Below are 27,162 nucleotides of genomic sequence, written 5' to 3' on the forward strand. Positions count from 1 at the left end.
TTATGGTATTTATAAAGCAATATTTAATGTGTTAACTATTTACTGGTGTAATCTAACGGATGCAAAGTTGAATGTGCAAGTTGGAACAATTGTGTAATTCCATTACGTAGTGTAGCTCCTGACGAGACAGATTTTTTTTATTATAGCAATATCTGTGATATCAAGGTCAGGTCCAAATTTGCCTTGACTGTGATAAAATACTGAGCTTGAATCATGACCTAGTGTGCTACTTTCAGTTCAAGAAATCAACAGCACAAGAATCGATGCAAACTCAGTCCATTTTTCATTAAATCTTTTTATTATAAAAATATAAAACACAGAAATGAAGTCAAAGGTTTCTGCAACCCCTACAAGGAAACGTTCGCTCACCCCCCTTTTTTAGGAATCAGTGTATACACACACACATGGTACACAGCCTTTTGCCAGCTTCCTTTTTCATGCTCTCTGGATCGACTTGACCAAGTGTTTCTGGGTTAAGCAGACAGTATATTTACACAAACATGAACCACAAAAAAATACAGATGCAGAGATGCCAAGGCCAAAGAGAGTGAACCTTGCAAAACCAGGGAGATGGGAGATTTGGTAGAGGGAAACAACTCTAGACTGACAACCAGAGAAGTGTGTCAATGAAGGCTGAGGAAACCTTCCCAGTATTCTTACTAAAGGATGGAGTGGATGGATCTACATCGTCCGGGACTATCGGGCTACACTCATTGAGCCCACTATTCTTTCAATGCTAAACCAGTTCTACTTTTAAACTGTCTGAGGGTAACAAAAAGTGCTGCTGATGTGGAACGTTGAGGCTTTTGTGATATTGCTGTGGGCATAGGACCACTATCAGACTGAGGATCTGCCTCTGGATTGTGTTTCAAGCTCAGCCAAGGCCTGGAGGTGTCAGAAGCTCAGCAGTGGGGAAACCTGATGAGACTGATGTACCTCCTCTCCTTTTGAAATGGTCGCAGATGTCGAATTCGGCATTATTTTGATATAATTTTCTGTTCTACATTGTTGAATGATATAAAGAACGCTGACTTTCTGTAAATATAGTGCCTGAAATAATTGCATTTCATGTAAGAAGTGCCTTGTGGAGGAGGAAAGATTTAGATTTAATTTGAGTTCCTCACATTATAATAGATTACATGTATAATAAATTGACTGACTATATTTGAGTGGATTTCCTTCTAAACCTGGCATGTCAGGGCTGTTACTCTATTCTGTTCAACACCAACTTGGCATGGCCTTTTCTGAACATAATGGAAAAGTGGGCATAGCTGCGAGACTGGGCAAAGACTTCTCACTCCTGCTGAGGCATCTCTGTTTCTGACGGAATGGACTGAAGATACTGAACTGGAAAACTCAAAGTAGAAGAGTTTAGTGACAATAGTGTTATTTTCATCAGTTTAATCTGAAATGGTTAAAATACTTACAAAAATGGAGTATACATTTTTGAAAACACTTTGTCTGAAACATCTGCTTTAAACTCTGATGCAGTGAAAAAAGTTCCTTACCTCGTGAGAACCAGAAGGAGAACTGTGATTGGACAAAAGTACCATCATTCAAAATCTGCTGAAGGCGGATCTAACACAGAACTAACATTAAGTCAATGCTTTACAAACACAATTTGGGATTCTGGTCCTCCATGATAGCGAAACAGGGTATTGATGGTAATACAGTTTTGGCCAGATAAAGATGTATATCTACATTTGCTATTGTAGTAGGATGTTTGTAGTATTTGCATGGATACCGTCTGATTTGACAAACACCGATAAATATCTACTACAGAGGTTTTGGTCGAGTCAACTGTTCATTATTTTGTAACTTATCATATACAGCAAAAAAATTAAATAACTTGCATTCATGTCTCTGAAAGATTTAAGAATCCCCTGTGCTTGAGCTGTAAGGGTCATTCTTAGTTGTGGTTAGAGACCAATATTGCTATGCTCAACTCAATTGTCCGATATCAGCAACGCATTCATATAGTGTGATCTGCTAAATGACTCAAATGTAAATGCAATTTAATACAACCAAGAATAAACTTTTACAGTGCAAGCAGTCAGGGTGGCAAAGATTACATCATTCATATAAATAGACATGTTGACAGTATAAACTGTGAACATATACACTTTCGTGTGATTTCAAAATCATTGTTAAATATCTATTGTGTGACTGGAGGAAGAGTGCTTTTCTGAGGTCATACCTCGTGTTGGCATTATCCTTGTACTGGTGACAATGTGTCTGGTTACTGTGCATAACTTGTGTTGAGAATAACATTGTTGCAGGAGCTTTGTTGATACTGTTTGCACGCCACACTTTAATATTAGGATAATTTTCAACCATTATGGATTGCTTGAAACTGCAGCGCTGAAATGCCATCCCACCCATATAAGCCTTAGGATGGTTTGAAAAAGGTATTGCTTTTTAGAGGGCCATTGTTATTGCATTCTGAAGGAAGTCTCATTTCTGCTCATTGATAGCTCGCGAAATGTAGGAAAAGGAAGGTGGGAGAAACAAATGTACAGCATGAAACAAAAAAGGTATTGTTTACATCAGAAGTGCTACTTCTATGAGACAGCCAGGCACTGATTTATTTTAGTAGTTGTATATTTCGTCAGAGGGCGTGGGAGTGGTCGCTCAGGGCCAGTACTGTACGTTTTAAGAGTTCTGTAATACTCTTGTTGACGAGGGGAGTTGTGGAGTTTGGGAAAGGTGTAGAAGAGTGAGGATGAGAAGAAACTCAGTTGCTATGGTTTGGGGCTTGGTTGTGGTTTACACTCAGGGGTCGGTGGAGTTGATGGTGGTTTTGTCACGGCCGGCCATCCCCCGGTACCAGCTGCAGTAGCCCTCTTTCTGCTGGATACAGGCGTAGTGCCGGGACTGGTAGCCGGGGTAGCCGAAGTGGGACAGCATGTCCGTCCACAGGCACTCGTTCTTTGAGGTCACAAAGCAGGGCAGGTAGTGGCAGGGCTTAATCTACAGAGGGAAGAAGCGAAACTACAGATGTAGCCTTAAAGCAGGAACATTTTATCGAGTAATGCTACAGCGTACTGGTGAAGGCTCACTGTGTTTTACAGTTAGTCTTGAATGAAGTTCAATTGTATCCTTATTGATTAACAAAAATTCTGATTTAGGGTATGTGAGAGATTTTAGGATATGTTTCATTTTCTGTGAATTGTTTTTAAATATTGACCAATTCAAAGCACAGTGAGTCTACATTCAGCAGTAAATGAACAAGGCCAAGACAGAATTAGCATTTCAGGAAAAGGTGAAGCAATGCATAATCTTGTACACAATACTTCATTTGTGGAGAATAAGATATTGATTAGGAGAAAGTGATTTAAGTAGAAATCCCTCCAGATAATTGGGTCGAATCAGCAAAGGGTGAGTGAGTCAAGTTTTTGTAGTTTGTAATTGATTATATTACAATTTAGAAACTAATGCATTTCATACTCCTTGCTCTACAGCAGGGGTGGGCAATTCCTGTCCGAGGGCCTGATTGGTGTCACAGTATTGCCCCAGCTAACACACCTGAATCCATTAATCACCTAATCATGATCTTCAGTTTAGAATGCAATTTGATTATTCAGCTGTGTTTGCTAGGGATGGAGAACAAGTTTGACACCAATCAGGCCCTCTGACTGGAATTTCCCACCCTTGCTCTACAGGATGGATGAAAATGAATGGTTACAATTCAAATATACTTTCCCGTACATAAGGTCAAATATACATTTAATTGCTAGCCTCTGAAATGAAAGTCCCCTACTTAGTTTGTAGTTTTTCCAAAGGGAATGGAGGAGAACCAAAGGGGCAGAAATCTGTATTGCACTGCAATTCCGTCAACATCCTTTAAACTTCTCATTTCCTTCTCACATAGTGCATTCGGAAAGTATTTAGACCAATGGACTTTTTCCACATTACAGCCTTAATCTAAAATTGATTTTAAAAATGCATTGAAGGTCCCCAAGAACATAGTGGCCTCCATTATTCTTAAAGATGTTTGGAACCTCTTAGAGCTAACCACCGGCCAAACTGAGCAAATCGGGTATTGGTCATGGAGGTGACAAAGAACCTAATTGGTCACTGACGGAGGTCCAGCGTTCCTCTGTGGAGATGGGAGAATCTTCCAGAAAGACTAGCATCTCTGCAGCACTCCACCAATTAGGCCTTTATGGTAGAGTGGCCAGATCAAAGCGACTCCTCAGTAAAAGGCACATGAAAGCCCGCTTGGAGTTTGCCAAAAGGCACCTAAAGGACTCTATGAGAAACAAGATTCTCTGGTGTGTTGAAACCAAGATTAAACTTTGGCCTGAGTACCAAGCATCACGTCTGGGAGAAACCTGGCACCATCCCTACGGTGAAGCATGGTGGTGGCAGCATCATGCTGTGGGGATGTTTTTCAGCAGCAGGGACTGGGAGAATAGTCAGGATTGAGGGAAAGATTAACTGAGCAAGGTACAGAGAGATCCTTGATCAAAACCTGCTCCAGAGCGCTCAGACTGGGGACGAAGGTTCACCTTCCAACAGGACAACAACCCTAAGCACACAGCCAAGACAACACGGGAGTGACTTCGGGACAAATCTCAATGTCCTTGAGTGGCCCAGCCTGAGCCTGGACTTGAACCCAATTGACAATCTCTGGAGAGACCTGAAAATAGCTGTGCAGTGACACTCCCCATCCAACCTGACAGTGCTTGAGAGGATCTGCAGAGATTGGGAGAAACTCTCCAAGTATAGGTGTGCCAAAAATGTAAAATAAATATCAAAGGATATTTACAAACAAATAGGCAGGGTACATGCAGTTTCATAGTCAAAGTGCAATTAGTCCAAATGTTAAGTTGCAGAATTGAATTCGGAATAAGAGTACTTGGCCCTATTTTTATTTTTTAACCTTAGTCTGTACCTGCGGCCAGAGGGAAGGAGCTGGAATTCAGGATGGAGTGGATGGGAAGAGTCAACCACAATTTTATTCGCCTTATGGAGGGCTCTGTCCAGGTAGAGGGATGAGTTCTTGCTGTTGCTGCCCCATGATTTTTCTGCAAGTCCTGACTATCTTACCCAACCTATTTCTGTGCAACTTTGATAGGACAAGTATTGTGTGTAGATTGATGAGGGGGGAAAAACTATGTAATCCATTTGAAAATAAGCCTCTAAGATAACAAAATGTGGAAAATGTCAAGGGGTCTGAATACTTTCCAAATGCACCGTTATAGCCTGCCAAATGTCTTTAAAGGTGAAAAATTTGAAACTGACAAAATACTCTGTTTTAGAGAAATCCAAAGAGGTGTTTCAGTAAAGGCTGTGTGTACTGTAATGAACGAGTCAGAGGAATCTACAGCAGAGAGCTTGAGGAATATGGGTGAAGCTGAACGCATTCTTTATGGCGCAAGCATTTTCTGTGAAGTTTATCTGGTTCTGGTGTTCATAGGGCTGTTATGGACAGTTGGCTTTTTAATCATTTACTGACGCCAATGGTTTATTTATGCACTGCAGTGTATTATTTTCACATGCTTCCTGCATTCCTTAGCTGTAAATCATCTTTTGTTGAAGAATGCAAAGGATGACAAACTGGTTTTAATGATTTTGGCGGGAGCGTCGGTGAAGTGTGACGTTCGCACTCTAGGAGATTCTTGCACTTGATATAAAACCACAGATGGCTGTGTCTGCACTGCCTGTGTCTGACTTGTCTTCTCAGACAGTAAGCATGCTGGTTCATAGGGGTTCACACAATGAGGTGTTGTGTTCTAGCTATAGGATGCTGCTACACAAGTGTTTTTGTTTTTTCCCCCCGATTTTTAAAGATGACGGTTGAACTGAAATGGGCAATAAACTAAAAGAAAAACGCTTCTACCATGGCGAGTTCTGTCCAAGTGTGTTTCTCATTTCTGATGATGACTTGCCATGTTTGGTCAGTCATACATTCCCCTCCACTGTTCTGCGTTGGCCTCAGACTCACTGTACGTCTAACGTGTCTTAACATTACAACCCTTTCTGCAGTTTGGGTGTGAGCAGTTTGAAAGGTGTTAGCCGGCATTTTGACTGTGTAGCTACTCCGGTCTCCTGTCTGGCAATGCACTTATTGCTGGTGACGGGAGCCGGTGATGGGCAGACCAGATGGTGTGTCTGGAGCCATGCAGTACAGTAGGATATTTATGAGCCTGGATTGGAGCTGCACAGGAGCAGGTTCCACATAAAGGGGATCCGTCCCAGCGCGGAATTCAGGCTTTGGAATAACAGGCAAAGTGATTCCGGTGTAGTTAAATGTAATAACTCAAAGATCATTATAAATCTCTTTTCTCTCCTTGTCTTTCCTTCTCTCATCACTTCCATTCATGGATGTGTATTATCCGTTCGGATGCCAAAATGGAAAGGGGACAGCTAAAAGCTTACATTATATCAGTCAGCCACTGTCAGGAATTTAAAAGTATGTCCCTACAATCAGAAAAGTTACAAAAACATAATCAATGATTTGGTATATATTTTGATAGTCATTATTGTATTGTACTACACTTAAGGATAGAGGGAAACATTTTAAATGGTTTCGCAATGATTTCATAATTGGTTGCAGTTTTATCAGCATAATCTATTTGACACAATATATGCAAGGCCACTAAAGCAATTATTATGGTCATAAAATGAACACAACCAATATCCGATATCTAATAACATATGGAGATTATAAAGTGCCTTGTCATTTTCTGTGGTAAGATGTCTTCTAGATGGAGGAACAGAGATGCTCAGAGCAGGATGGTATGCTTTGCAGTAAGCAGGGTGTTATGCCTGCCTCTGCCCCTCTTTTTGGCTCCTACTCCTCCATCTTGGCTCTGCTGCTGTTGGGTTGCTTTAGCTTCCTTATACATATCCATCTTATCCATATTCTCCCCGGGAGCCACTTCATCCATATTCTCCCTGAGAGCGCAGTTGTTGCCACTCACCCTGCAGTTGCAGCCCAGCTGGTAGCGGTGGTTGATGCCCTTCTTCTGGGCCAGCGAGAGGCGCTCCCATGGCTGGTTGAAATTACACAGCCCGGTGTAGACCTTGCCGTCAAACACGCGGCCTGAGGGGGAGAGAGGGTTGGTTACAGATCAGCTTTTGTTATGCATTACATCATTCGTGAATTTTTTTTTTTCATGACTTAGAAAACATTCATTACAATGGTTTGTTTGTTTCCCCATGAAAACAGACTGAAAAACAATTCATGTCATATTCCCAAATGCCATGGGAGAGAGTCAGATGTCCAAAGAGCCAGATGTCATTCTTAGCCTATTTTTGGCTAATTGTATAATTGCCATACCTCGCCTAGCATAAATACACCAGTCAAGCAAGTGGTCCAAAGCGTTTCAACTATGGTAAGACCATCTTGTACAGTAGGTCCCATATTAAACCAACACCCCTATTTCAGAATTCTTAAAAGGTTTTCTAACTTCTATTTTTATGTTTCTATTAGGCTTCTATTTTTAGGTTAGGTAGGTTCACCCTACACTGTAGCCCGCCAGCTAGCACTCAAACAGCATGGTTGTTTGTAACAGTGCATCTATCCATTGCCAGTGCTATACTGTCCTGTTGTCATCACACTGAGCTGAAAGCTGGCAAACACACAACTCTTAGAACGACTTCCATATGGATTATTGGCGTCTATGGCAAAGTTATTAGACAATGGTGAGAGCGGCATTAGCCTGTTCCTAAATTGTTGTTGGTAAGACAGCATAAGCAGATCTGGGAACAGGCTAGTGCGGCATCCCTCTTCAAAGCTAATCAGGTGGCCATGCTCTTACTCTGGGTTGATCAAAGCTCAACCCGTGGAGCTAATCTATTAGGCCTTGACGTATTTAACATGGCTGTAATTGAGTCCTGATACAGTATGACCCAAGACCCAATTACAGGCTCACTCCCCAAACCAGAGCTAGAGCTGCTGCCTGGCCTGGATGACTGTGATGTCATCACCCAGCCACAATAAACACACTTGTGTTGCCGGGGTGATTTCCTTCCTCATGTTTCATTGGCTTTGTAGGGCATGTTTACAGGTTTGGGACGTAGTGATGGAAACATTCAACACACAGCTAAACAGTATGGCGGCCTTAGGTCTCACTAAACTGGTCTCCAACTTCATAGCAACTCACAGGCTCAGAGACAGTTTCTATCTACAAGCCATCGGACTGCCAAACACTTGAATTGGACTGACCACTTGCGCTGACTCTCCACACCTTAGCACACATGCGCTCACGCACACACCCACACTGACATACTCCACACACAATTGAAGTCGGAAGTTTACTTACAGCTTAGCCAAATACATTTAAACTCCGTTTTTAACAATTACTGACATTTAATCCTAGTAAATATTCCCTGTCTTAGGTCAGTTAGGATCACCACTTTATTTTAAGAATGTGAAATGTCAGAACAATAGTAGAGAGAATGAATTATTTCAGCTTTTGTTTCTTTCATCACATTCCCAGTGGGTCAGAAGTTTACATACACAATTAGTATTTGGTAGCATTGCCTTTAAATTGTTTAACTCGAGTCAAACGTTTTGGGTAGCCTTCCACGAGCTTACCACAAATTGGGTGAATTCTGGCCCATTCCTCCTGACAGAGCTGGTGTAACTGAGTCGGGTTTGTAGGCCTCCTTGCTCGCACACGCCTTTTCAGTTCTGCCAACAGATTTTCTATAGAATTGAGGTCAGGGCTTTGTGGTGGCCACTCCAATACCTTGACATCGTTGTCCTTTAGCCATGTTGCCACAACTTTGGAAGTATGCTTGGGGTCATTGTCTATTTGTAAAGATCCATTTGTGACCAAGATTTAACTTCCTGACTGATGTCTTGAGATGTTGCTTCAATCTAACCAACTAATATTTTGTTCTCGTGATGCCATCTATTTTGTGAAGTGCACCAGTCCCTCCTGCAGCAAAGCACCCCCACAATATGATGCTGCCACCCCCGTGCTTCACGGTTGGGATGGTGTTCTTCAGCTTGTATGCCTCCCCCTTTTTCTTCCAAACATAATGATAGTCATTATGGCCAAACAGTTCTATTTTTGTTTCATCAGACCAGAGGACATTTCTCCAAAAAGTATGATCTTTGTCCCCATGTGTAGTTGCAAACCGTAGTCTGGCTTTTTTAGAGGTTTTGGAGCAGTGGCTTCTTCCTTGCTGAGCGACCTTTCAGGTTATCGATATAGGACTCGTTTTACTGTGGATATAGATACTTTTGTAACTGTTTCCTCCAGCATCTTAAGGTCCTTTGCTGCTGTTCTGGGCTTGATTTGCACTTTTCGCATCAAAGTACGTTCATCTCTAGGAGACAGAACGCGTCTCCTTCGGTATGAAGGCTTTGTGCAGTTTATACTTGCGTACTATTGTTTGTACAGATGAACTTGGTACCTTCAGGCGTTTGGAAATTTCTCCCAAGGATGAACCAGACTTTTTCTGAGGTCTTTACTGATTTCTTTTGATTTTCCCATGATGTCAAGCAAAGAGGCACTGAGTTTGAAGGTAGGCCTTGAAATACATCCACAGGTACACCTCCAATTGACTCAAACAATGTCAATTAGCTTCGAAAGCATAACACCATTTTCTGGAATTTTCCAAGCTATTTAAAGGCACAGTCAACTTAGTGTATGTATACTTCTGACCCACTAGAATTATAAGTGAAATAATCTGTCTAAACAATTGTTGGAAGAATTACTTGTCATGCACACAGTAGATGTCCTAACCAACTTGCCAAAACTAGTTGGTTAACAATACATTTGTAGAGTGGTTGAAAAACGAGTTTTAATGAGTCAACCTAAGTGTATGTAAACTTCCGACTTCAACTGTGCATTCATGCAAGGTAGCATTTCGTTGGATGTACCTGTACATACAACTAATGAATTGAAGTTGAACTTGATAAATGCCTTCCTGCACTTGAAATGCCAGACCTTCTCGCTAGAACTGTTCATTATAAGAGAGGAGAGAAAGTTCTGCTGTTTACGCCCCGAAGGAGAAGGAAATGCTTCCCGCCTCTATCGTCTCTCACAGACACGAGGTTATATATAGTGGGAAAGTTTGTGTCAGAGCAGTCAAGAAGTCTTCAGGGAGGAGGGGGTTGCATTTAAACAAAACAAAAAAACTGGGGCTGCTGTTAGCAACGCTGCCATTGTTGTGGGACGTGCTACAGAGAGGGAGTTAGGGAAATAGGCCTGGGAGAACAAGCTGGCATCAACTCCACTGATGTGCTTGCTTGCCTCGCTAATTTGTTTTTGGTAATGTGCTCCTGAGGCAGCTCGTGAGGCTGTTTTTTTTATTGCTTATTAATAGCTCTTAATGGAAAGACATTGTTTCTGGCACCACCATGACAACTGTGCAGCCCGCCAAGTACAGATCAGTGGTACTGTATGGTGGCATATTGACTCACCTGTGATCAGATACTGGTACTTGTTGATGTCGAACTTGACTCCACACAAACTCTCAGATGCATCTGTGTAGATGTGCTGAACGTGCTGCATTTTGTTGAATCCTTTGTACATCTGCAAAACAGACCATGACAAACAGTATGTCATAACGATTATAATCTGGAATGAAGAGCACTCCTCTGGCACTCGTTCTTGCTTCTGACGCAACTGGATTTATTGAGTTCTCGAAGTTGTCAGGATTCCACAACAATAAACAAGCGCAGTATAATGATATTGCTTCCAATATTTCAGTGTAGTAGAGGAAGAGGCCACTGATGCTATCATTTAACCACATGAAAATGAACATAATTACAGGACATAATGAAGACGTGACTTTGGGGTTGAACCGTGGGTCCACCCATTGAGTTCAGGTGCGGGGAACACAAACGCTGCCGGACAAAGTAAATGTTTGCCCTGGGATTTGTTGTTTGGTCCGTCGTGATTTATTTGTCTGGGAACAACAGGAAATCCCTGTTTAGACACTGCTATTCTTGGAAATAACAGGACAAGCCGTGAAAGAGGCGAGCCATTGGGACCTAAAACGGGGGATTTCTGGGAAAATGTTTCTAGGGGCAACAAAGCCCACTCTTCATGATTTATTTACTGAGGCGATTGTCTTTAGGCCATTACGACTACGTTGGATTCCTTTGGCCAAACAAATATTCAAACACACTTAACTTGGATTAGCCAAACCTTCTTGCCACAGGGCCAAGCTTTAAAGGTGATGATGAAAACAATGTCTAATCCTCTGTAACATACTCTTGTGGCACTTAATGGAAAAGCTTGGCCATTTCACAGCATCTGTGAACTCATGTTTTGGTTATAAGAATTAGGTATTGCACTATAACTTAAGTGATACTGCTGCAGTTGCCTAGTCATACACTTATCATTTTAGTAGGCCTACAGTGTTAAAACTGGTCTCCTAGTTTCAAAGCCTATGAACTTGTTAGTGATTCATATAGCCTTGTGTGGTTATGCTCTTCAAGGTATGGGCCAGATTATGAAAAACTCTGGCTGAACGATGCGATGACGGCTTACCTTCATCTGTTTGACCGTGTAACGCATGGTGCCAAAAGGCCCGTCCTTCAGTAACTTCTTGCCCACCACTTTGGCACGGATCACTGTAGACAGAAGAACAGAATTAGTCAATTTTGCAATGGACAGAAATCCTCTAGCTGCCAAATCCAGCATATTAGGTCACATCAGAGCAAGTCTTGTCCCTGACACCTGGAGCCAGGCTGATGTTTGTGTGAGCATCAAAAAGAGGAGCCTAAATACAGTAGTAAGTACAATGTGTTCAACATATCACCCTTACAGATGCTTTAGCTAGAAGTCCCTCCCGATTAGGACCCTAGAATGCATTGGGCTGCTCATTGCTTTTCCAAAGCCTATTTAAAAACCCAGCCCCTAGAGGAGAGACCCATGGAAGACTTTGGAAGGGTTTGGCTCAGTTTATAATCTATTAATTTATTTTTATGGATTGCTTCTGCTTGGCAAACAAGTCCAATGGAAGGCTAGGGTCTAGCATTTGAATTTGACTGAGGCCAAAGCAGTTCTTCAGGACAGTGAAAATGTGGCCACAGCTTTACTACTACCTCCCTTCTGCCTTATCCTTGTATCGTAAAACCATGAGTCTCCACTGTTTTATACAACCTCCTTTCTTTACATTCAGCACAGGGTGGAAAAAGATCTTATCAGTGCTGCACACCCTCATGTAAACAGCGGCTAGGGGACACAGTTTGGCTGTGGAATCACCTTGTTTGCTTTCGCTCCTTTTAAAGTAAGTGGGGTCCATTGTGAGGGGGAAAATCGGCTTACGAACGAGGCCTCATTTAGGCTAGTGAATCGGGTCCTCCCCAGAGTACTTGTATCAGCGCTCTGGGGCCCCCCGGGGGAGAATGGGTAGTGAAAGGGTAGTCCACATGCAGGCGCAGTCGACTTGAGTCAAGTTCACCTGCTCCCCGCAGCCTGACAGCCACAGACATAACTAATGGTGGGGATGTTTATCTTTCCTCTCCGGAATGTTCTTTCTACATTCCTTTGAGGTTCACATTCGAGGCTGTGAGGGGGGAGAAAAGGGAAGCATGTCTCACTCCTCTAGATGGAGTGAAGGGATGTACTGTAACATCTCTTATAACATCATAGTATGTATTTAAGTCCCAGACACAAAGGGAGTCTAAAGGACAAGCAGTAATCGTGATGGTTTATGAATAGAAAAGTATCCTAGAAGATGCCGGTGAGGTGACATCAACACCTTCAATGGAGCTCACATTTTCACCTGCCAGTTTGGAATGACTAGAGCATCAGCCATCCAATGTGATAGCTTCTACATCCATGTAGAAGGCATCGATTATGTTCAACCTATTTGGGTTATCTATTCTCCTTGTGTTCTTGGTGACTAATGTACCCAAGGACATCTGCTCTATTAATCTATCAACTCGCATATTATGAGCCTCAAAGCATTGTTACCTAACCAGTCTCTGCTATGCAGAGTCAAATGGATGGTACTTTCACTGATGTAATTGTATGGAGCAAAGGCACTATTACTGTCGATTGTGAATATATGAAACATTATGCTACTCTGATCCCTCCTTATGTGATGTTGATGCACTGATCCCTCAAACTATTTTCAGAAGCCAGTAGCCAAAAACCTGCCTTCCCCTTAAAACCTAAACTCCATTGCAAAGACTGCTTTCCCCACCCAAAACGATAAGACTCCAACTCCAAAGAGCTTTGCATTGAGCCTTCAACTGTTATTAGGCGTAGGAGTCATAGGTCATATCGCTGAACAAGAGTCCAACAGTAACACCAAACGCTCTTTGAGGCGGGATACGCTCGCCACTGGGCGGGCAACCACTAATTGGGTGGTGCTGAAGTCATTGCCTGGTGGAATGTGTGATAGGCCGCAGCTGCTGGTGAGACCGAGGATTTATGTTATTCCCTACAGCGACCCTTTTGACCTCCATGGGAAGGTCCCTGAGTAGATCTCAGAATGCTAGCTATATTTACTCCTGACCACAGTTCTTTCAATATGCCTCTTCAGGCTAGGTCTGGTCCCCAGTGTCAGAAATGACCAAATTGTGAGTTTATGTAATCTAATTCTAAGCCCAAGCACTGCACAAGATATCCACCTGATCAGTACTGGTTTGTTTAGCTGTAAACGGCACTGCAGCTAGACGTCTCTTGCAGCTCTAGAGTGTGTGTGCCCCCCTGTCCTCTCTCTGTGTGTGCTGCAACACACAAATAGCAATTACAGGCGAGTGCTATTCTCCTGTTTCTGCCGCATGCATATTAATGTTTTGCAGTGGATTTGACATACATTCCCAGTGGAAAGTAAATGGATTTTTCTTAATAAGGAGAAGTAACTGGGGTATGACAGAGAAAGTAATTGAATTAATTTAGCACAGTATCTCTTCCCCGACGCATGGGATTACTAAACTATGCATTCAAATGCTAATTGCAACACGAGTGGGAATGTAATTCAATCAAGCAGTTTAAACCTCCTCCTGCTTTCCATTTTGCCTGTGAATCTTGAGGCACCTCAGGCTAAATTGTGATTGCAGCAAACAGATTGCGTGATGAGGGAAAAGTCACCATGACAAGGTTGAAATAGATGGTCATATGAAGAGGGGAAGAATAGGGTGAAATAATGTGGTTGTGTATAACCAGAGTTGTGAACTGTGTGTGTGGTGATAAGCGAGGGAGAGCGAGACTGATTCTGAACATGATCTGAGTGTGTGGGGGGGAAACGATGCTACTTAGTATGACACACTCACTGAGTGCTCCACTCAAAAAAGAAACCACTCTTAAGTGCTCTTCCTCTTTTTCGAGCTGACCACACCCGTAGTGGGATTACACTTGACCTGGATAAAAAAGTCATGTCTGCACCAGTTCACCGACGAGATGGAAGCAACTTAACCAACGTGTGTAGGTCTGATTTAAAAAGATATGCACTATATGGGGAACAGGGTACTATTTCAGAAGCAGTCATGGACTACACTGGTGATTTTTGAAGTTAAGCGGTCTGTAGAAAAGGGATGGCTTAAACGCTCTATGCCTGTCTAACAGGGTGTACATGTCAAACATTCAGGGAATCTTGCACCTCTTGACCTGTTTTAACAGGAAGGAACACTGGCCTTATGGAATGAAGCTGCTTTGAATGCACCGAGCTGATCCCAAATGATGTAATGTTCCTCATAATATGGGACCATCTATGCCCTCTGCCAGTTGGGAAGAGCATAGTAGAGAATAAGATTGGTTTTTGCAACCTATAGTAACTGTAGCTCATTGCTTCCTTCACCAGGTCTCCCAAGAGAACGGACAGGGTAACTTGAGGACCTCCCTCCTCACCACTCTGAGAACTAGCTTACACCAGGCTAAACTACTGTACATGTTTCTCCAAGGTTATTATCCCAGGCCAAGTCACACTTACCCACAGCAGTAATCTCCTATATTGAATCGGTGCACGGTACGAGATTGTAAAGGTCTGCTCCTGACACCTCAGCTCCTTGGGATATTAAAACACCAGGGCCAAAGTGTAGCTAGGGCCGACCGAAACGCTAATCTGCTGCATGAAAAGCTTTAGAAAAACAGCCTTCCCCTGTTCCAATGTGAATGGGCTGTTTCAGCCCAGTAGGTCTGCTGTGCACCGAAAGTAATCTCTCTGTCTCTGTCCGTATGCAGCAAGAAAAGCATTGTCAGGAAATGGTTGACTGTTGTCTAGAAATGCAAGGAAGGGTTCATTGCGAGAACGTATATCAGCTGACCTAGTTCAACTCCTTACGTTGATTGTAAAGTCACCCTCGGGTTATTTGGAGGTGGTATTTGACATGTTTTTTCCACTTTGTTGTACCCTAATTTCCTCAATTCAGAATGTCTATCTGATACATCTATTAGAGCTGGTGCTGCTAGTTATTATGGAGCAGGGCCTAGGAAACAACGGGGAGGCTTTGAACTCAACTCTGGCTCTTAAAATTGGGATGATTGATGTTCTACAGTGTCACCTTTGAAGTTGATAGTGGAAATGAGTCACTCTCCTCACTCAGCGTTACACCTGAGGGGAGCTTACGGTCATCATTTGTGTTTTAATCCACATCTAGATATTCACTGTGTGTTAACCATAGCCGTTTGACCATAGTCCTCAAATAAGTTTGCTGCCAAAAACCCTTGTGCTATTTTAGATTTAGCTTTAGTCCTTAATACCTTTTTAGTCTTAATCACATTTGTCATTTCGTCCTTCGTTAGTTATCAGTCGATTTTAAAATTCAGGACAATTTTAGTCTAGTCAGGTCAGTGCATTTTTTCTCAATCTATTAAATAATGAATATTTAAGCTACCTAACTTCCATCATGTGCACATTCAGATAGCCTTGGCCAACTAGGCCTCTATCCCCTCGTATACCTTAGATGGCAACGTTGATATTGTGGTAGATTGTATCCAATGCCGAACATAATTAACCATATAGGCAATAAAGCCTTGGCTACAGGTGAAACAATTTACAGTTCTGATTTTCTGCCCATCACCACCGTAAAGGGGATAAATAAGTGGTTTAAGGGTAATAAGGGGAGAATGAGCTTTTAAAAAATGCCAGAAGTATTACTGTACTCCTAATATTCAACGAATAGCATTTGTTTTTACCATGGGGGCGGGGGGGGGGAGCAATCGCAACTCGCATTTACAGACCACTGTGTGAGAGCGGCAACAGAGATGAATGAATAACAGCGCCCATGGGAAAATGGAGCTTCTGATGTCAGAGAAAAAAAATAGCCTACATAAAAGTAAGAGCAAACATTGAGTGTTTACATTCACACTAATTTGATTTTAAACTGATTATAGTAAAAGGCTGAGTATGGCATTAGTCATGTAAACACCTTGTCTTAAATCAGCATGAGGCCATAATTGAAGTAGGCATACACTGATTAAAACACCTGGTTTTCTGAGCAATATTTTGAATGATAAGGACATGTAAACAGCTTAATCGGCGTTCCAGTGGTGTATTTGATCTGCGCATGTGCCTGCACCAGGTAGTGCAAGTTTCCCTTTAATGCGACTGAAGTGAGTTCAGAAAAACTGAAAGTTTACATCTAAATAGTTCTCGCATACAAACTTTACAATGGATTCGGAAAGTATTCAGACCCTTGACCTTTTCCACATTTTGTTACGTTACAGCCTTATTCTAAAATGTAGGATTTTTATTTATTTAATCAATCTACACACAATACCCCAGTATTCAGAACCTTTGATATGAGACTGTTTCCATTGATCAGCCATGAGATGTTTCTACAACTTGATTGGAGTCCAACTGTGGTAAATTTAAGTTGATTGGACATGATTTGGAAAGGCACACACCTGTCAATGTAAAATCCCACAGTTGACAGTGCATGTCAGAGTAAAAATCAAGCAATGAGGTCGATGGAATTGTCCATAGAGCTCAGACAGGATTGTATCAAGGCACAGATCTGGGGAAGGGTACCAAAATATTTCTGGAGCATTGAAGGTTCCCAAGAACACATTGGCCTCCATTCTTAAATTGAAGAAGTTTGGAACCACCAAGAGATGGCCTCCTGGCCAAACTGAGCAATCGGGGGAGAAGGGCATTGGTCAGGGAGGTTACAAAGAACCCGATGGTCACTCTGACAGAGCTACAGAGTTCCTTTGTAGAGATGGGAGAACCTTCCAGAAGGACAACGATCTATGCAGCACCAATCAGACCTTCTAGTTGAAGTTAGTTACAAGTCAAGTGTCCAGGATTCGCATCAGTTCAGAAGATTGACGAGTGACTGAAGTGATTGCCTGGAGCTGTGTGGGAGACCTCAATCAGACTGCGCAACTGAAATATGTGAATTCTGCCAATGAGAGGATAGCATGAAATATTCTGCATGCATGCTTGGAATTGAACAAAACTGATGAAAATTTGGTCCATGTCAAATTAAATGTCACAGGGAATTCTCGTCACATTTGTCAACTAAAATTAAAAGTAATTCGTAATAGTTTTTTTCCTCCCAGGGCATCTCGTCTCATTATCATAGTTTTAGTCAGGAAAAATGGGTTGTTGATGAAATAAACAGCCTTTGTTGAAAATAATGTTCATATGAAATGGGGAGGAAAGATGAGGATAAGAAAGATGATAAATGCACATTTTATAACTCATATCTGTCATAAGGAATATTTTGTAGGTATAGATCTGCATACAGTATGTTTTAGGGGTATTTTGAAACTAAGGTTTATCAAAAGGTGACATTTTCTTAAAACATTCATCAAACCCCAGTGATGCAAGGCCATATGAAGCTTTTGGAACTGCGTTTCGTCCCAGAAAATGGACTTGTGCTTTTTTGGACAAGACTGCACCACATGTTTGTTTGGACATGCCCAGGGGACACAAATCAGAATATCCATCTTAACTCTAGGTGTTGCCAGGAGATAACTGTTATCCTTCACTATCCAAAAACATAATGTTCACGCCAAACTCCATTTCCAGGTGGCTTACAACACAAGAGCTATTGGAATTTTACATGTGAAATCTTGCCTAAAGATGTCATCAGTTGCATAATAATTATGCAATAGTCATAAGCTTACATGTTCATGATAACTGCACTAAAGCTCTATCCTAACAGAAGCCCAACACAATCTTCATTTACTGTCTAACTGAATGCAATAGCCTTCATCATTGCTCAATGAGCAGAAGATGGGTATAAAGTTAAATAAATGGGGGGGGCAGTAAGTGTGCATGTTACTCCCATAGAATTATCTCAAGCTTTTTCCATGGCCAATTGTCCCACTTGTGAAAAATAGCTCTACAGTTGTCATCTACATGATGAAATGTAATCCTGGCTTTGGCATTATGGCATGTTTACAGTGTTATGTTTAATCGGGACTACTGTGACAAATGTCCATTGCAATGAGAGGGAAGAGGCATCCCTAGTTCTGTGCACGCTACAGGCACTCGTGGCGCACTTCTGGCTGAACCAAGACCTTGGAAATGGAATTTGGAGCACTTGCAGCCATTAAAGCCAGCCCTAGATTCTGGCCCACTAGGCTCCACTCCTTGCCAATGAGATGAGCCAATTTAGGGGACATGACAGGGTGACACTAACATTTGTAATACCATCTTCAACACAATGGAACCAGGTCACTAACTAGCATAAGCCACAATAATTATAATTAAATAAGAGGCGATGCTCATCGACGCTGAGGAAATGTTTGCATAAATATGTTGGTGTTTGACATGAATGGTCAACCTGCCACGTGTGTGTGTGTGTGTGTGTGTGTGTGTGTGTGAGGGTATTATTTTTAAACTGTTGCCATATGGTGAAAAGTACACATCGCTTTCTCTCCTCTGACCTCATCAGGCTTCAGTCATAGTTCACTGGCTGGACTAGGGATCACTGCAGAAAAAAACATGACATCATAGTTGGAAGACTCCGCCCATGGAACAGCTCTGATGTCCACTTCTCCTCCGCCCCGAGGCATTGGACCACTCTTTGCTACCCTAACTGACATTTGATGGCTGTGTCTGACAAAGGTGTGTGTGTGTGTGGTGGATGACTGGTCAAACCCACACTCTGCCTGATGCCAGCATTTCCGTTCCACAATACAAGAGAGCTGCACACAGTTGTCCTAATACTGTATATATAGCAGTGGACTCCTCTCTTTAACTCTACCTTCTCCCTCCTGCTTTAGACCCCCACAACACTAATTATTGCTCAGGCTTATCAAATAATCCCTTACTCCTTTTCAGGAATGAGTCTCCTGCAGCAACAACGGAGCGCCAGGACCCACCTGGTCTTAACAAGTGTTAGCCAATAACACTGCTCAGGTTGGACTGGCATTCCTCGATAACAACAGCTGAGTTAATGTTATTCTGGCATAGCCTGTGCATGCATGACCCAGTGGTAGGTACAACAAGCTTTACAAAGCCACCCTCAGAGCAGGAGGCCAAAGAAATCTCTGCTACAAGTGGGTCCGAGGACCAGCCCCAAAATAAAATATACCTGGTATCAACACAGAAAATACCAGTGCACCTAAGTCGATAACCAATACTTATTATACCAATATCAAATGCGTGAATAGAATGAATCAGCCCCCTTTTTGGAAAGTAAACATGTGCTTTCATAGAAGAGCACAAACACTTGAAGGACAATGCTATACCAATAGGACTGTAGAATTAACAAGTTGATTGCAATAGCACTTGCTTAACATTCCTAGCTAAGTCTTGGCTCTTACATCTTATGGAAAGCTCAACTGAACATAAGAGCATCCAAGAACAGTAGCTAGTCTCCACTTCAAATCTGCCATTGGTAATCTCCACACATGGGTGCAATATTCAGTCAGCAGTAAAACCCCTTGGCTGGCTACTGTCTGCCTGTTCTGTTTTGGTTTATTGCTCAGCAAGTGGTCATTTAGCTCTGAAAGACATGATCAGTGGGACCTGTTTCCATGGATACCGTTCCCATTTAACTCTTCCCTCTCATTGGAGCAAGGGGAAATAAAGTAATGCTGCCTCTCTTGACTCACTAATTTGAGAGATGACGCATTTATTTAGACTACTCAGAAAGCGTGCTGTTGTAGTAAACCGTTAGCCTACGAGCCATCTGATACTTGCAAACTGGAATATTCTGACAGTCTGTTTTTAAATGGGCGTTTAGGTGATGGTTCCATTTTATGCATAACTTTGTTTGGCAGAGATTTAACCATTACTGTAGGTCCCACAAAGTTGCATTATACTAACAACAGTTTCTTATTCAAATATAGTCCATGTATGCAGAATATCACAAAACCACTGCAAACATACATTTCAATAGAGAAAATATTTTAGTTGGCATAACAGACATAGGTGGCCACAAACCATACGACTTACCTATGTCAGAGTTGCAGTACGCATCTTGCGGGTGCGACAGAGCACACGAGCAAGCCTCTGTGAGTTGATAAATCTGAAGGCTGCTGAAAACGAACAGCAAGCTGAGCAGTTGGTGACAGAGGGACTGCATTTTTAGTGCGTAAAATCTCCCTCGCTGTCTTTACTTTACAACAAAAAAAGTTATTTCGCCGAATAGTTATTCAAAGTCTGTCCGGAGTTGAGCTCTTGTCTGCTTCAGTGGGTATGTCCAACTGTACTCTCCGGTATTGCCTGTCACTGGGTCTCGGAGCGCGAGTCACAAATTACATATAGTGCGCGAGACGCTGGAACGCCACCCACCTCGCCAGATTTCGCGGCACGACAGCCAATCACGACTCGAGCCGTCGATGATGTCAGCAAAGAATAACAGATGCATGACATATTGGAATTGACTTGACAATGAATTGACTTTACAATATTATTTTCCCCCTTTTCACGTTTGTCAGCCCTGAAACATTCCAGTCTGAGTAAAAACCGCTGGAAATTGCTAATTGAATGGAAAACCATATTTGAAAAACTTTTATTTAACTTTATTTAACTAGGCAAGTCAGTTAAGAACAAATTCTTATTTACAATGATGGCCAAACCCAGACAACGCTGGGGCAATTGTGCGCTGCCCTATGGGACTCCCAATCACGGTTGGATGTGATACAGCCTGGATTTGAACCAGGGACTGTAGTGATGCCCGTATAAGCCTGGTGTAATGTTTCATACCTACAAGGAGCATTTATTTATCATAATTAATGGGAGACTTGCCACTTGTTTTTATGTTGTTATCACCATGTTTTGTTCATGTTAACTTTGAAACAGCAACATGTACAAATTAGGTTTCCTTTGGGTGTATCAGAAAGACATGGTTTTGTGGTTTATCCAGGCTCACCACTAAATGTCCATTTATGTTCGGTGAACTTCTGTAGCATTTTCTGGTCAGTGATCAAAGCTCAATTCTAGGCAGTAATGAACTTCATTTGTTTACACCATACCTTTTCATGTAGTTCAAAAAAACTTGGACTCCAGACAGTTTTGCACCTGTCGTATAAAACTGTGTATGCTTATGAATACACCTCTGTGAGAACCACAGAACCCTTTTTATACCTTTTGAAAAATCACTTCTGCGTATTGGCATTAGTCTCACAACCAGCCTCATTTTCAAAAGCTTCTCATGCTGAAGTTGACAGAGAAGTGTTTTTCAAGTGACCCAGTGTGAGTGCTGGTAAAATCCTTCACGCTGGCTACAATCTCTAGAATTAGACAAATTTAAGTTTAATCTGTTTTTTTTCTCGCCTCTGTTTTTATGTAAGGGATCAGGAACCTGAGTGGAGATATCGCTGTGTGTGGAGGCTGATCTGTGGAGAGTTGAGAGATTTATATAACAAAGCCAGAGTAATCCCAGGCTACTGAACTATGACCCTATAGCCCCTCTCATGATCACCTTTTAGAACGCTCTCTGTTAACCTCAATAGGAACAGGCCCAGCAGGCAAGCTGGTGGAAATTACATCATTTACAATAAGCTAACAACCCAGAACTGGTCAAGTATGTTTCTTTTTTGAGTTTTTCTTCCTTTAGGTTATGTGGCCCATAAAAACATACAAGTGGTGTGTGCAACCGTGTATCGCATGCAGTAGGCCTTTGTCTGTCTGTTTTCGTTTAACAACAGTAAAGGACGTAATTGTTGGCAAAGTGTGTCTGTCATACGCAGATCATGTTGTGACTGTACAATAAGGGGCACACTGCAAATAAATATTCTATTAATTTATTATTTCAGAATTATACAGTTTCCTGATCACTATTTCCCATATAATCAACCTGTGTTTGTTCAGGAGGGCATGTACAGTATGTATACCCTGGACATTCTTGGTATCCTTCCTCTAAACCAAGGTGGGGCACTTCAATCTGGCCCACGAGACATAAAAAAATGTTTTACTATAAAAAAAACATATATCTATATGCACTACCGTTCAAAAGTTTGTGGTCACTTAGAAATGTCCTTGTTTTTGAAAGAAAAGCACACCAGTCTCAATGTCAACAGTGAAGAGGCGACTCCGGGATGCTGGCCTTCTAGGCAGAGTTGCAAAGAAAAAGCCATATCTCAGACTGGCCAATAAAAAGGAAAAATTAAGATGTGCAAAGAACAGGAGTACGGACTCAGGAGAGGCGAAGGTCGAGAGCCATGTATCCTCCGAAACACGACCCAGCCAAGTCGTAACTGCTTCAAGACACACTGCCCACTTAACCCGGAAACCAGCTGCACCAATGTGTTGGAGGAAACACTGTACACCTGGCGACCGTGTCAGCGTGCATTTGCCTGGCCTGCCACAGGAGTCACTAGAGCACAATGGGACAAGGAAATCTCGACCTGCCAAACCCTCTCTTAACCCGGATGACACTGGGCCAATTGTGCGCCACCTCATGGGCCTCCCAGTCATCTCCCAGCTGTGACACAGCCTGGGATTGAATCCGTGTCTGTAGTGACGCCTCAAGCGCTGCAATGTAGTGCCTTAGATATCTGCGTCACTCGGGAGGCCCCCGCAAATTGATTTTAACAAACAATTGGGCCCCCGAAAAATGTGTCTCCCGTTGAATTTCTAAATCCCGATATGGCCCTCGAGCCAAAATGTTTGCCCACCCCTGCTCTAGACATAAATAAACAAGTGCATGACTAACTTTGGAACAGATTCAGATGACCACAGCTAAAGTCCAGTTTTTATAAGATACATTTTTTTTATATACAGATGGGATGGCATGTCAGAACTTCATGGTGAGCATCCAAGGAAAACAGGAGATATGCAAGGCCATTGTTAACCATTAATGACATAACCTCTGAGCCATTGTGTCAGGTTGGAACATGACGGAGTCGTCATCATTTGTTGCATTCCTTGTCGGGTCAGACATTGGAGACTTATTAGTTTTTTTCTTGGTGGGGGGCAGTTAGCGGTGACGTTTATCATTTTCTTTTAACTGAGCTTCTCAACTCTATCAGGGTGGTGTCCACCATTTCCATCTGATGTCCCTGAGGATTCTTCAAACAAATACTCCAATAACCACATTACCACATAACCACATCTTTGCTTATTTCACCATGACCTCGATTTTAAGCCTTTGTCAATGTAACTTTTTATAGTTATTATCTAACATTTCTGAAGTCACTTTATATAAAAAAAATTGTGACAAAAGAGAATAATGGCATGGGGAGGGAGGCGCAGCCTTGCATGCTCTCTTTGTGATATCACTCATGACATTTCCTTATGACCCCATCTGTCCTTTACACAAAAATACGCCATTGGACCTTCTGGAAATGTTGTCCTAATTAGGCCAACATACTGTAAGCATAATGCAGGCGCACAATCTCATCTCTAAAAATCTATGTATAGAAAAGGTGCCTGTTATTTAGTGCAAGCTGCCCAGCCAGCCTTCGGGGAGCCTGGGGAGGCATTGTGTGCTAAAAGGTGTTTGAAGGCTCTATGTGTGGTTCTGTAATGACAAAGGGGACCAGGCGGTGAAATACCTTTTCATGCGACTGACAAGCCGTTAAATAGACACAGGAAGAGGCGAAAGTTGAAAAGATAGCAGCGCCGAGAGAGGATCTCCGGGGGATCACATCCAAACATGCATGACTCACTGGGGTTCCTTCCTGTTGGTCCTCCTACGCTACTCCCTCTCCTACATGCCATAGTGCTTAAGTGGGACATGGCCCCCTTTTTGCTTTACTGCTGTTTATTTTAAAAGAACCTGTAAAATACTTAAGTACATGAGATGAGCAATGTACATCGTGTAAGGTAGTAAAACCAATGAAGGTTGGCAACGCTCAAGTTTCCACTACATTCCATCCCCCTAACCAAACGCAATGGCCTGAGTGAATTCACTTAGGCTAACTCACCCACACATACAGTGGCTTTAGACATTGGTAGACATTTCCACTGCGTGCCAAACAGGCCTGTGAGACTAATAGAGGGCAAGTGAGAGATGATTTAATTGAAACTTCCTGGACGTCTGGTCCTGCAGGTCAAACAAACACCCCATTCAGTCAACTGGTATCGGACTTCATTTGTGAGTGAAGATAATAGGTGTTGGGCTTCAATCTTTAATCTTGTCACCCAGAATCAAATGTCATGCTGGCGGGCTTCTCGATATGCCACGACAGACTACATAATCTTAAATGGTAGAGTCGTTATCAGTTTTTTTGCAGTATAAAAGGAAGCCACTTCTGGTGCGATAAAGTCCAAGCATTCTATCTCTGATCTGTCAGCACAGTGTGATGCCCATTGTTTAGATGATTGTGAAGGTACCCTTGGATCTACTTCCTATCCTCTAGGAGGTCAACTAGGAAACCTGGAAGCATTATCGTGACCCGGAAATGTTTTCATCTCCGTATTTATCAGCAGCTCATTCATCTACACGGCTCTTTAAAACATTTCATCATCAAAGCAAGATGTCACAGACAGCTCCTTAGCTTTTGATGGTGATACCCATTCTATCTCTCTGGTGAAACCACTGTCCGTTCACTGTTCCCATTAGCTAACAGTGAGATTATGGCTATCAGTTAATGTTCAATGGAGACCTTTGACTACTAGGAAAGGGAAACGTGTCCCTGACCTGTGCTCTCCATCTCACTCATTGGACTCCTGCTCCCAGCAGGTAAAGTATGATGAACCGTCAGTGACTTCCGACACATTAGGGCCAAGTAACAACCACAGTGCTTCACTGCTCTGTGCCAGAGTCCCTCTTCCCTCTCTTGCATACTGTACAGTACACATTTGGTGTGCTGTCAAACCATCAGTCAGAGAAACCCCCAAAATGACTGTTGCCTTACGCCATGAAACACCGCACAGCAGTTGGGATACCCAAGACGCATGACAGTATGGAAATAGCTCCTTAGAATTCCAGGAGGCTGAGGGAATGCAGGGTAGTCACGGTAACGGGCAGTCCTATGCTGAGCACAGTAAAAATGACTTTTCTATTTATTTTGGTCATATAAGGTCGTCTCATTGACTGACCACTGAAAGGCCTGGGCTGTTAGGCATTATTTAGGTTTACCATTCCAATGATCTATGTGCTGTCAAACTAGAAGATAAACCCAGTAACCCAGTGTACACTGTTTTATGAGTAACTAGAATCGCTGTCATTGGGTGTTTTTATATTGTTGACTAGCCTTCTTAACCTTGCAACATGCCAGGGACACTAAAGGGGATAACCTAGTCAGTTGCGCAAGTGGATACGTTCAACCAAAATGTGTGTTCCGCATTTAACACAAACCCTCTGAATCAGAGAGGTGGGGGGGGGGCTGCCTCAATCAACGTTCACGTCGTCGGCGCCTGGGGAGCAGTTGTTGAGGGTTAACTGCCTTGCTCAAGGGCAGAAAAGCAGTTTTTTTTTTTTCCCCTCGCCAGCATGGGGATTTGAACCAGCAACCTTTCGGTTACTGGCTTAACGCTCTTAATCACCAGGCTACCTGCTATCTCCAACCAGTGTGTTATTGTACTGGTAATGCACTGAGCTCCTATGCATTCATTGGCATCTAGTTCTAGTAGGATTCCACTGGCAGCTTAAAATGGGCCAGTACGTGTGTTTCCTCTTACTTAACCAGCAGTCCTTCCCAGAAACAGTTAAGGAAGGTGAGTGGGAGGAGGGGGCTTAGCTAATCGGTGAAGGATGGTGGATGGACTGGAGACCAGTGATTCATGGGTAGGGAGGTTGGAGGGCCGTGGATTCACCGGATGTAGACGTCACACTGCGTGGAGGCAACCATATGTTCCTAGGGAATTGTGGGAACCTAAATATAGACACGATTTCACAGGAATACCCCTATTAGTTGCTGTTTTCCATATACGCATACCATAGCATGTGGTCACTATGATATCGCACTGTATGACTTACCGGTATTAATATCTGCCCACTACTGTAATTACTCTGAATGTGTTCACTGCATTATGTTGCGTAGATAGGGTCTGTGATATTGCGTACAATATCCTCTATGTATTGCATTTACAAGGACCCATGGCTTACATGCCGCAACCCTAACACACAGACTTAATTTTTGCGGTAGCATTGAACCATTGAACCAAAGCGGGTGTGGGGTTTACTGTGGCCTGTGAGTTATGGATTATTGTCCTTTTATCCATCAGCATGCTGTCATTGTGCTTGGCTCATCCTCTACTCCCCCTCTGGTAGTGGTGAGCCAGGCCAGACCATGGCCCGTTGGGTGTGTGTGGACCGCAGTGTTACCGGACAAACTGCTGTGTGAGGTACCGCTGCTCATCCCAAATCCAGATTTACAGCACCACAGGAGAACCTGCACAAACATTTATTCACAGCATCATGGGAACATTGTGCTGTTTCACACTAATGTCCTCAAATTGATAGTGATGTTTGGGCAACTGAGGATGACTAGGCCATTTTAGAAAGAGAATATGTCATAGACCTTTTTAGAGTTTCGATAAATGTTTTGTCTCACCATTACAATGGAACAGTGTTTTTGTGTTTTCCTTCAACTGGTCATAAAGTGGCTGTAAGTGTTGTATATATTTGGGGAATTGGTGGCTGTAAATTCAGTTTTAAAGCAAAGTATTATACTTGGTTGTCTATAAAGGACAGTATACAAAGTGCAGATCGTGAGAAAGCAGCTTGAGATTGCTTTTGCCTAACCCAATAATGATAAATGTTGTCTTTAGAGACAGGGCGTATAGGCACACTGAGAAGACTCCCTCAATTTATTGCTTTACTGGACATGTAGCAATATATTCAAACCACACTCAAAACCCTCACGCCACACTTGCAATTCCTTGTAGCGCCCCATTGTCCCTGAGTGACTCCCTGTCACTTCTTCGTACACAGTGTGCCCTATC

General features: G+C 42.5%; 2 protein-coding genes across 3 annotated transcripts in view; one reads left to right on the plus strand and one right to left on the minus strand.

Moving 5' to 3' along the window:
• The window catches only part of LOC118392300 (synapsin-3-like), a 112,771-nt gene that overhangs the window by 48,955 nt on the left and 36,654 nt on the right, over positions 1–27,162 (plus strand). The gene's annotated exons all lie outside the window — the stretch shown is intronic.
• On the minus strand, positions 278–20,568 carry LOC118392299 (metalloproteinase inhibitor 3-like). Its single transcript, XM_035784135.2, has 5 exons — positions 20,281–20,568; positions 11,463–11,545; positions 10,388–10,499; positions 6,930–7,051; positions 278–2,970 (listed from the first exon to the last, which is right to left on the minus strand). Exons 1-5 carry the CDS (start codon positions 20,408–20,410, stop codon positions 2,773–2,775), a joined length of 645 nt encoding a protein of 214 aa, XP_035640028.1. The 5' UTR covers positions 20,411–20,568; the 3' UTR covers positions 278–2,772.

The sequence above is a fragment of the Oncorhynchus keta genome, chromosome 13 (genome assembly GCF_023373465.1).
Source record: "Oncorhynchus keta strain PuntledgeMale-10-30-2019 chromosome 13, Oket_V2, whole genome shotgun sequence".
NCBI lineage: Eukaryota > Metazoa > Chordata > Actinopteri > Salmoniformes > Salmonidae > Oncorhynchus > Oncorhynchus keta.

Coding starts and splice junctions, on each gene's coding strand:
- LOC118392299 (XM_035784135.2), bottom strand. CDS start 20,410: ATGCAGTCCCTCTGTCACCAACTGCTCAGCTTGCTGTTCGTTTTCAGC. Junction 11,546..20,280: donor GTACTGCAACTCTGACATAG/GTAAGTCGTATG, acceptor TTCTGTCTACAG/TGATCCGTGCCAAAGTGGTG. Junction 2,971..6,929: donor AGCTGGGCTGCAACTGCAGG/GTGAGTGGCAAC, acceptor TTCCCTCTGTAG/ATTAAGCCCTGCCACTACCT.